We start from the raw sequence: 11,144 nt of genomic DNA, 5'->3' as shown, positions 1-11,144 counted from the left end.
CTTCTCCATCCTCCATTTTTCTTTCTTTTTTTTTTTTGCTTTTCATATTTTTTTCCTTTCTTTCCTTCATTCCTCTTTCCTCTTTTTTTTTTTGATGGGTTCAAAGTTTTCCCATCCCAATCTCATTTTTTTTTAAGAATTAAATAGCACAACCAAGATTCTCCAACTTTTGCTAAGATTAAAATATTGATTGTAATATTCTAACTATAAATAAGGTCCACAACTCTCTCTATATCTATGCAACACTCCTACTAATAAGATGATGCTATTACACTCCAACCTAGGGGTGGCAGTCTAGCTGGATTGAATTAGATTTGATGCAAGTGAATAAAAAATTTATCAACCAAATTCAACCTATTTATTAAAATGGTCAAAATTCAGATACGAACTCATCCTGTTTAATAAATAGGTGATCAATGCAACCTACATAACCCATTTAATAAATAGATCGAATCAAGTTAAACAGATAACTAAGTAGCTTTTAATGATTAAAAAAGTTAAACATATTGAGTGGGTTAATTTAGTGGGACATAAGTGAGTTAAGTAGGTTTTGAATATATTTAATAAGTTTAAACAGATTAAATAGGTTAGATTTTTATCTAACTTACTTATTAAACGGATCAAAATGAGCTAAATAGGTCAAAACTTTCGATTTGAACTTGACCTATTTAACAAAGAAGGACTCATTTTTGAATTTTCATTTACGTCAAACTCAGACTTACTTAAAGAAGGTTGTTTGCAGGCATGTCATAAATTGCTAGCCTACCCCAAACCCACCTCCATAACCCCTCCCAAAAAGAAAAGATATATTTACAAAAATACACACATATGCATATGCATATATGGAGAGAGAAAGAGAGCTCTCCTTGTGCTCTCTACAATTAGAACATCCTTGAAACATACGAAAGAATAATTAAAAAAGCAAACAAAGAAATTTATGATTATTTATAATCATTTCAGATATCATAATTATTCAATACAAGGTGGATTGCAAACAAATTTGTTATACAATTTCAAGCATTGAACTATAAAACTGAGACTAAGCTACAACTTACCTAAATTACTGGGTTATTTATTTGTAAGGAGAACTAAAATTGAATTATTTAGTTTCTCTCAACTAATTATAGTTCATAATGTAGAGTTGGTTAGGTCATTATGCATTAACTTATCAAATGGTATTTTAATCAGACAAAAAAACAGTAACAAGTTCATGAAACTAAAATTGCTAGTAATAATATATATTTGCTATTTCTATGCATTTTTAATTCTCTTATTTAAAAATAAATATAAAATGTTGAATTGATTTCAAAATATTACTGATTTTTTAAATTTTTCTAATAATATTTCTCTTATTTAGGAAGATAATATAAATATTAAAACAACTTTTAAAGGATCAATTTGAAATTATAATTTTCCAAGTTTTAACCTAAACTGAGAATAAATTAGTTTGGTAACAACCTATAAATTAATAAAAATCTTATTAAGCCAAGTTTCATGCTCAAAATCCAATAAAATTTGAAACTGCATGCACCACCTTGTCGCTTGTGGATGCTCTATGTTAAACATCATTTTTTCATTCCATATGAAGACTTTTATTATAGATTCTTGTAGCAAATTTTTCTAAATGGATGAAATCATTTGTAGTTTAGTAAATCATGTTAAGCTTCTTTAGATTAAGGTACAATGAGCAATACTGGTATAACCTAGATATCTCACTTGAAAAATTATATTCAAGTGATTATTATCATACAAATATGATAATCTTGCATTATATTTTTTCATTTCTTATCACCATGAATGTTGCAATATACAGGGATAATAAAAAAACCATTATAGTTACTAAGTGTATTATAATTATTAAATTATTTTTAAAAAATTCTAGAGAATGGAGTACCTAAAAATCACCTCCATAACACATAAATAATGAGCAAAAATTATTTTTTATGTATCCATTTCAAATACAAATCACACCCACCTATCTATTTCAAAAACATGGTATCGTTTATGTTGTGTTCATTTTTCACTTACTTATCGTCAGAGCATTTTGTAAAGGCTTGAAGTGACCCTTAAAAACAATGAGGAAAAGAAAAAGATATAGGAAAAAAAAAGAGAGCGAGAAAACAAAACTAAAGATTTGTAAACCTTTTTTACAAAAAAAAAATTTGTAACTCTCTCTCTTTCTTTCCACTGGGGGAATTGGGACTGGTCTATTGTGCAATCCCTATACTTTTTTTAAAGCTAATCATCATTAGTTTTCCTATGGCCCTCTTTAATATCCTCACCTTTCCTCTAGCGAACAAATTCTGATCTCTCTCTTTACAACCTGCAAAAACCTGATTTTTTTAATGAAAAAAAGAAAATATCACTTATTTGTCTTGTATTTTGCAGCATGTTAAAGCTGCTCATTTTAGTTGTTTGGCCGATACACTAATGTTTATTATTGTATGAGGTATCTTTGTCCACGATAAGTTATATGTTTCTCCCAAAAAAAATTACATATATCATTTCTGGTTAGAATTATTAGATATAGTCACCCTTTTTTATCTCTTATTAGTTTTGCATATATGCCCCTAATACCTGGTCTTATAGAACCAATCTTTTATTTAACATTACATAATAATTTTCTCCTCCATTGGACTAGTTTGTTGACACTACTCTCTGTATACCAATATTAATTCTTTTCTATATTATTAAAGAATTAATATTAATACAGTAAACCATCTAATATATTTTGTGGGGTTTCTAGATCAGCGGCGCTCGCCTGTCCAAGAACTGGTAAGTTTTGACTGCATGGATCTGTGAATGAAGAATTTTATTTTTTATAGGGTTCTAAAATGATATCTAAAAATAATTAAATAATTAAATATTATATATATCGGTAAATAGATTGATTGATTTGATTGATGAAGACCGAGTAAAGAATGGGAAGAAAAGAAAGGAATCATCGCAACAGATTTGACTCGCAGGTACGTTTGTACTCTCTCTCTAGTCTCTGCCCTCCATCTTTCTTCTGCCATCCCATGCTACTTGAAGACCCATCACCATCTTCCGTCCCCGTTCTTTCTATTTCCTACCCTTTCATCCGTCAGGTGGAGCTCTGATCTCGCCCATCGTCACCTTCGACAACCATTTTTTTGGAAAGAAGAGAAGGGATCGTTTTGTTGGCTGGTTTTTCGTTTTCTCTGTCTTTTGAACGGTTGAAGGTGAGAACTTTGATGGTTTGGTTGATAAATTGGTGCTGAAAGTTCGGTCAAAATACCTTTTCTTTGTTGTGGTTTTTTTGTTTAGTGATCTTTGATTGTATCTTCTAGGTTCCTTCGTGTCAGATCCCTTTGATGGCTGTAAATCTTTGATTTGGTAGAATTTCTTGGTGTTTCCATGAATCACTTCACGTGCCCATGCTCAATTTTGGAATAGATTCCCACCAGTCACTAGAGTAACTGCAACGAGTTAATTATCATTTTTTTTAAAAATTTCTTTCTGATCTCCGATTATTTTCTTTAGTTACCACGTCTAATTTCCTTTGATGCCGATTGGGTTTTAGTTTTTTATTGAATTTTTCGGCCGGGTTGCTGGGGCTTTTGATCATTGAGAGAATTCATTGCCAAGATTAGAGGAAGCCCACTTTTATCTAACTGGTTGTTAATTCATTAATGGATGACTAAAAGACTAGTCTTTAATACATTCATGGAATTTAATCTTCAGTAATGAATTTTGTAATCGAATTCAGGGTTTTGATGGCCCAATTTATTTAACTAATTCTGATGCCTAGATTGTTTTGGAGGTTCTTCTTTGATGGCCCTTTAGTTTCTTCTAATTGAATTAGTGTCGAGCTCCTTCATGTTATTTCATTTTTCTTGTTGGAATTTCCTCTTGGTGAGCTGCGCTGTGTTTCTGTTTCAAGTTTTTTTGGCTCCTAAGTCCTATCTTTATTGTTTATGACCTGTCGCAAAGTTACTACAAGAATAGTATGCTTTCTTATATTTTCCACAAGTATTTGCTGAGGTGACACTTCTTCACTTCTATTTTTGGTGATTTTTTTGGCTTCTTCTATTTGGCTGCAATGAGGAGGTGCAGTTGTTACTTTAAAAGTATCTTGTCATTCACATGATTTGGTTCTGGACTAATTTCTCGGTCTTTATATAGTTTCCATCGAAATTCCACTTATTTGTCTTTAGAGTACGCATGATTTTAGGTTTATTTGTGATGATTTGTTTTCATGGGTTTGTCTTGAGCTTCTTGTAACTTTTTGCTTGATTTCTGCATGTGTGATTGGTTACATGTAATCTGAGTTAGTAGCAAAAAATTCTGTTTTCCAGTGATGGATGAATCTAATGGATACTTTATCTGGCTTGATTTGTTTCTTTGTTAATATACTTGAATCAACTATCTATTATTTTTTTTATCTGAAGCAGGTTGTAGAGCAATCAACTACATTTGGTGGTTGCTACAAAGAGAGCATATATTATTGAACAGATTAAGGATTCATTGGTTTAGTTCATCTGAAATTACAATACATGGGTTCAGAAGGGCCTTCAGTGATAACTATTCATGTTACTGGGTTCAAGAAATTTCATGGGGTTTCTGAGAATCCAACAGAAAAAATTGTCAGGAATCTGAAGGAATTTATGGAAAAGAAAGGACTGCCAAAAGGCCTTGTTCTTGGGAACTGCAAGGTTCTTGAGACTGCTGGACAGGGGGCGCTTGGTCCACTTTATAAACTGTTGGAGTCTTCTGTGACTGGACGAGACAATGAATCGTCGAATGTAGGGCAAGTCATTTGGGTCAGTTGCTCATGTTCTCTCTCGCTCCCTCCCTGTCTTTTCACTTCTAACATCAATTATCATGTGAATTAGTGACTATTTTTGGAAGCAAGAAATTTTTGTCACACATTTGTCTAAGATTACCCAAAGAATCATATAAGGAAAGAAACCATCCAGCTTTTAAATCATGACAAAGAATTCTGTCTGTATAGCCCTTTTGAAATTTGTAACTGTTCCAAGTACCTGTTCTGCAGCATTTACATAATTAATATGTTGGACATCACTTTTCTTTGTAAGGATCCATATTGATGTATTGAATCATATGTGAGATGAAAAAACAAGGTAATCTGAAGATTATACACCATAAGATCTTGTTTCGGGATGCTATCGAATTTGAATGGATCTGTTAACATCTTTTTAGTTCTGTTGTTCTTGAAGAAACAATCCAGTTACCCTTCCATATGTTATCCTTTTGATCTATGATTTTATAACCAAATAAAGCTGGAAAGCATGACAACTCAGCTTGGACATAGCATTGTTACAATTTAGAGCCGCCAGGCAAGCTTCAGTTCAATTCTATTTTAAAAGATCTACATAATGCTTTCGGTCTAGATTTCATGGCCAGATAGCTTCTATAAGATCCCCAAATGTTAGAGTAAATGCTCAGTTAACCTGATTCTTAATCTTGACATGTTGACTTATGTCATATCAGTAAGAAAGCAGGTGTTATTTCCTTTATTAGTAGGGATGTAAACCAGACAAACATGAGCTGAGCCGGACCTGGCTCTAACTAGGCTCTTTTTAGAATCGAGCAGAGCTCTAGCTGCTCATGAACAACTTGTTTAAGAGATCTTGCAAGAGTTTATAACTATTTTAATAATTTCATTTATACAGTTCAGAGTGATAATCCTGATTATATTTTAATTTTGTTGTTGAGAAAACATTCTGTTCCACATAACCTACATTAATTTATTATGAATAATTATAAAAATAATTATTTGTATCAATCATAATAACTAAAATAGTATATATAAGTATAACTTGTATATTCATGTTTTGAGCTAATCTGAGCCTTGCGAGCAGGCTAAGCCTAGTTCTATTTGGCTTGGACCCCGGAAAAGGTCATTGAAAGACGGCAATGGAGGCAAGCAGCTTGCTGGTTTGACAGCCCTACTTTTTAGCAGTTTGGTATCTGACTCTTGAAGCTATGATATATTGTTATCAAGATGATAACTGGAGCCCCACCTGGGGACATATGACTCGCGCTATAATTGATGAGTTTGGCCAAATTTGCTGCAAACCTCATATATCTATTTAATAGATCAGTTGATTGTTGATAATGCAATATAATTGTTTGTTTATGTGATCTCAGTCAATTCACCATCTCCAATCAGTCACCAGTCATTTGTATCTTGTTATCTACATTATTCCTTTTGCTATCACTGAGTCATGGTTTTCTGCTTTGTCCTCCTGCAGTTATCTTTGCGGACTTGATTGTTGCTTATTTTTAACATGGCTTCCTACTTTCTTTTCCAATCTATTTCTTTCATGCATGTTTTTCCTATCTTGATTTGATGTTTCACTAGATCCATTTTGGAGTCAATAGTGGTGCAACAAAGTTTGCCGTTGAGAATCGAGCATTCAATGAGGCTACTTTTCGTTGTCCCGATGAGCTAGGATGGAAACCTCAGGTTAAATATGCTTCACAATGTTATTTCAGTTATCATTAGTTTCTTCATTAATTTTATATATTTTAGGTTCTTTGATAATAATTTTGCTTTAGTTGCATTGCAGAGGCTCCCTATTGTACCTTCTGATGGAGGCATCTCACGAATGTGTGAGGTATGCTTACCCTGATGGTACATATATTGTTTCTTTGGTGTTGACAAGTTTTGGTGGAACCTAGTTCATACTTTCATGTCACAGACAATTTCTTTTCAAAATAATTTTCTGCTTGTCCTTTTTTTTTTCGATGTGTATGTGGCCATTGAGAGGCTTCCAGATTGCCTATCATACTGTATTATGATATATGAATTTGTGGTAATAGTAAATGTGCAAAAAAAATGCTCTGTCTGACATGTGGTCATTGAATTCCCTCTTGCAGAAGTTTTGCAGCCACTATTTATCAATTTTTTTTGCCAGCACTTACTTTTTCTCCAAGCTTTTATTATTGTCTTGTAAGTATCTGTTGTCATCAGGAGCCACAAACTCGTTGATTTAGCCTTCTCATATGTTTGTGGGAAATATGCTTGTGTCTGAGGTACCTGGAGCTCTTTGTTGCCATATTCTTGAGAAGTAGGATGCCTGACTGAAATTGGATGAGGGTAGGACTGGAATCCATGTTTCAAACCCGTGTCACTGGTATAAACCAGTGACCTTACCAACTCCGCCAGTTGGTACCTCATGTCACACTTCGTATTAGCAAGCTCTTTATCTCAATGGTTCTACAACATTAATACTCTGTTGGATGGTTTAGTTGAGTAGTAAAAAGCTTTGGATGATCTAATGGGTCTGCATCTAGGAATCCATGAAGACCTTTGCCCCACTTGCTGAGATCTATTTCACTAGCTTGTTGCCATGACCATTATACACTTATTTTGGCTTGAAGGTTGAAGCAAAGAATGACTTGTTTTTAATATGAAGACATTGAAGTTACTAAATGGCATATATACTGTCACTCTATCCCTTTCATCATGTCAACTTTATAGTACTATTTCAAGTCTTACAGACTCCTTGTTTCTTCTTTGTGTGTAAAGTTATGTGGTTCTGGCAAAAAATATTTTGTGCACAGTAACATGCCATGAGCACTCCTCATATCCATTACCACACTTTTTATTCTTTTTTGTGGATGATAAGATCATTATCTATGAGTACATATGATAAAGTTTAAGAAGCCAGATCTTTATTACATGTCTAGGCCTTTAGGTTACCTATGTCTTCCATTGTTATTGTGCAAGATATATAGCTGATCTAGTGTTGTGCTTTTATAATAGTCACTCAGATCCTTGAGTGACCATGGAACTTCCGTAAAATGTTGGTAGCCTGAGGTGAGTTGCTCTGTGATCCTGCGCATAATATATATTTGTTTGTCACTTAGTGTGTCTTCCAATCTCTTGGTTAGATATGAGCAGCAGTGCGTCTTGTACCATTGTTCTGTACTGCATTCATTATATTCTGAAGCTTGGTATTATTATTGATGCATCTTTGTGCCATCTGTTTTCCACTTTATGTTCTGGAATGTTATATTATTGCATGATTGGGTTGGTGATGCCCCATCGTCTCGATGTTTTCTTTGGAGATTCACTTCTTTCTTGAGAAGTTATGAAGTGGATTATTTGTGTTAAAATGGAGTATTATACCATGGTGATACTTCTCCAAACTTGCCCCTTTTTTGTGCCTAAGAGTACTTAGGTTTTATTAACCCACTCCCAACCGCCTTACTCTGTGACAACTAAGAAGCTTACCTTAAAATATGCAAGTCATCATGTGTCCCCAGTTGCAACTTGTTGATATTTCATTCTCAGAACTCCACAAGGTAAAACTTTATAAGCGTAATTAAATCAAATAGATATGTAAAGAAGACAATGTACTTTCTGAAGCATCTTATAAAACATAGACATTATATGCACAAAGAGAAAATTAATCAAGTTATTTTCTTTCCTTATTTGAGAAGATTCTACAATTTTAACCAATATTAAACTATCAGTTAAATATGCATTGGATGGTCTTGTTCCCAAAACTTGATATCTTGGTTGTACTGATCTAAATCGTCCAACTTATCTGGAATTCCATGTCCGAGTCCATGTCTATGCAACATTGTGAAGATATATGGATTTAATACTATCTTTTTGATATCATTCCCCTTAAGCTTCCCCTTTAAAAGATACCCATTTTTCTTCTTGATTATGAAGACATTTATGTAAGAGCCAACACATGTAATATTATCATCCAAAAAAAAAAAAACCACATGCATATCAACAATGACTGTCAGACATTTATGGAACGCTTGGTTTAGGTTATTAGCTGATACTAGTACTACCTTTGAACAAAAAAGAGTCATAATTCATCAGAATTTGTTTGGAAGATCATTCAAGAAGGTTGAACCAGAAGGCTGTTGGTCGGACTGCATCATCGGTTCATGAAAAGAATGTTAAAGAAGTCACGGATTATAGAATTATGAAGGTTCAGACTTTGCAACACAACCATTTGATGTTAAGGTCAGTATAACTAGATGGTTTACCATCTTTGTGCAAATTGATTGTGCATCAAGAAGTGTAGTGTGCAGTTGCATCATTGAAATATGGTTTCATTTAATTTCAGTTGTCGAAAAAACATTTTCTCTATGTGGATAGCTTCATCGTACCTCATCATTCTGCAGAAACAAGTTTGAATCATGCAAGAGATTGAATATCAACTTTAATGTGAGATATTTGCTAATTCTGTAGTTTCTAAATTATCTGCGGTGCATAGCTTGTAGAAGCTGAACTCATTGGCTTTTCATCTGCATTTCTGAACTTGAGTCTTGGCATATCAGAAGTCACATGTTTCTCAACTTGTCCACTAATTATCTTATTCTCAGAAATATTTATTTATAAAAACTGAAATATTCGATTAACAGAAATAGTGGTCCTGTTTTCAAAGTTTCTTTCTATTCTTTCTCATGGTAGAATCTAAACATAATGGCGACTAAGGTTCACCATTTCGGTACTGGATCCTATTACTATATTATAGTGTTGGTATGCCTTATGTGGTACCTAGTTTGGCGTACCGAGTGTTGAGACACACTTGTGCCATGTGTCAGTTTAGTACTGGTGTTGTATAGTACGGTCGGTATGCACCGGCGATTGATACGGCAAACCTTGATGCCAACAAAGAATATTTTGCTGAAGATGGGTAATCTACAGATTATGTTTCTTCATTTCATTTGGCTTTATTTCAGTGTGTATCATCCAATTCAAAATTATATATGATAACATATTTATCTTCTGATACATTTTTTTTTGTCACAGTGTTTCCTATTGTGGTTTGAAACTTGTATCGCAGAAATCCTTACTTTTTCGGTTTCACGTATATTTCTAGATTTAAGAGGGCTTCCATTTCTTGATAATTACAGACTTCTCTTCCTGTGAATGAAATTGTCCACGGCTTAGCCAAGTTGGGATATGATGTTATCCCTTCGGATGATGCTGGTCGGTTTGTATGCAATTATGTCTACTATCATTCTCTCCGGTTCGCAGAGCAACACAGAATCAAGTCTCTCTTTGTACATGTTCCTCTCTTCTTGACAATTGATGAAGAAACCCAGATGCGTTTTGCTGCTTCTGTTTTGGAGATACTTGCATCCTTGCACTAATACCTCTCTGGTTTTTTTTATGAAGGTCCCCCTGCATAAGTGCCTTTTCCATTTGGACCTTTGACATTTCAAGTCATCAGGTATCATAGAATAAAAATGCACATTTGTTTGGTTGTCCAAATCTTTGTATATCTTGAAGGTACAAAAGACATACAACATCATCAGCCTGGTGGGGTAAACTATTCACCAGAAATCCACTGGAGAAGCTCGTATGTTTGTGACTGTTTCATGTATGTGCATAAAGATGGCTGATGAAATTCATGTATGCTTCAAGGAATGTAAAGCAATGCTTGTGTGTATGTTTTTTGTTTAGATCTTTCTCGCAGGACATGTATCTTGAGAGAATTCTATATATTGCTCTAATAAATTTTGAGAAAACTTTTGCCATTTATCTAAATTACTGTCCTGTTACTTTGGAAATTTACCAATAGTTTTATTTTATATTTGCCAGTTTTTTCTGTGGGTGCAATTATAGTTGGCATGAAGTTCTGTACTATAGATCATGCCCACCTTGTCCAGTATCATCTATTTTGGTTTATATTAATTCTTTGTGGTGATACATACTATTTTTCTTTATAATAGCATGACAAACTACCACTTTGCATTCTGAATTTTTTTAATAATTCGTTGGTGAATTCCTATCAAAAAAATTGTTTGTGAATGCATTTGAATATGCCATACTCCACATTGTATGATTGTAATAAATAGAACTACTGTTCTGCTTGGCTTATGCTTCAATGAAAGCAAACCTGCTATTCTGAAACTCTGGAAACACCGAAGCCTTGCCTACCTGATTACTTTTCCAGCTTCCCAACTTGTTCAGACTGAAATGTCATCAAATTTCATTCATTTTTAAAATTGTTCAATAAGCAAATTTCACATTAAACCATCTAACAGTTCTTTTGCCCACATCCGCGATACTATCTGAAGTGACCTTATTTTTTGTGCTTTCCTCGGGCTAGGCAAGTGCACGAAACTTCAATTGCTTCAAGATGTATGAACATGAGAATATAGTGAAGATCACCCAT

General features: G+C 33.7%; 1 protein-coding gene across 3 annotated transcripts; it reads left to right on the top strand.

Annotated features, from left to right (window-relative positions):
- The first annotated feature begins 2,822 nt into the window (after positions 1-2,822).
- Positions 2,823-10,513, top strand: LOC105044953 (uncharacterized). 3 transcript variants are annotated; one of them, XM_010923059.3, is made up of 6 exons: positions 2,845-2,966; positions 3,090-3,203; positions 4,416-4,784; positions 6,350-6,454; positions 6,558-6,605; positions 9,877-10,513. In XM_010923059.3, exons 3-6 carry the CDS (start codon positions 4,518-4,520, stop codon positions 10,114-10,116), a joined length of 660 nt encoding a protein of 219 aa, XP_010921361.1. In that variant the 5' UTR covers positions 2,845-2,966; positions 3,090-3,203; positions 4,416-4,517; the 3' UTR covers positions 10,117-10,513. The 3 variants fall into 3 exon arrangements, with proteins under 3 accessions (XP_010921362.1, XP_010921361.1, XP_010921363.1); XM_010923061.4 differs by lacking the exon at positions 2,845-2,966 and having other exon boundaries at positions 2,973-3,203; positions 9,877-10,026; positions 10,142-10,513; XM_010923060.3 differs by lacking the exon at positions 3,090-3,203 and having other exon boundaries at positions 2,823-2,966.
- The last annotated feature ends 631 nt before the right edge of the window (positions 10,514-11,144 follow it).

This window comes from Elaeis guineensis, chromosome 5 (assembly GCF_000442705.2).
Source record: "Elaeis guineensis isolate ETL-2024a chromosome 5, EG11, whole genome shotgun sequence".
Lineage (NCBI taxonomy): Eukaryota > Viridiplantae > Streptophyta > Magnoliopsida > Arecales > Arecaceae > Elaeis > Elaeis guineensis.
The sequence above is the reverse complement of the archived record's forward strand: the minus strand, read 5'-3'. Positions and strand labels throughout refer to the sequence as shown.

Bases quoted from the DNA above. Each gene is read 5' to 3' on its own strand.
- LOC105044953 (XM_010923060.3), top strand. From the start codon at position 4,518: ATGGGTTCAGAAGGGCCTTCAGTGATAACTATTCATGTTACTGGGTTC. The intron at 4,785-6,349 runs GTCAGTTGCTCA...ATGTTTCACTAG, and splicing joins ATGTAGGGCAAGTCATTTGG to ATCCATTTTGGAGTCAATAG. The intron at 6,455-6,557 runs GTTAAATATGCT...GTTGCATTGCAG, and splicing joins AGCTAGGATGGAAACCTCAG to AGGCTCCCTATTGTACCTTC.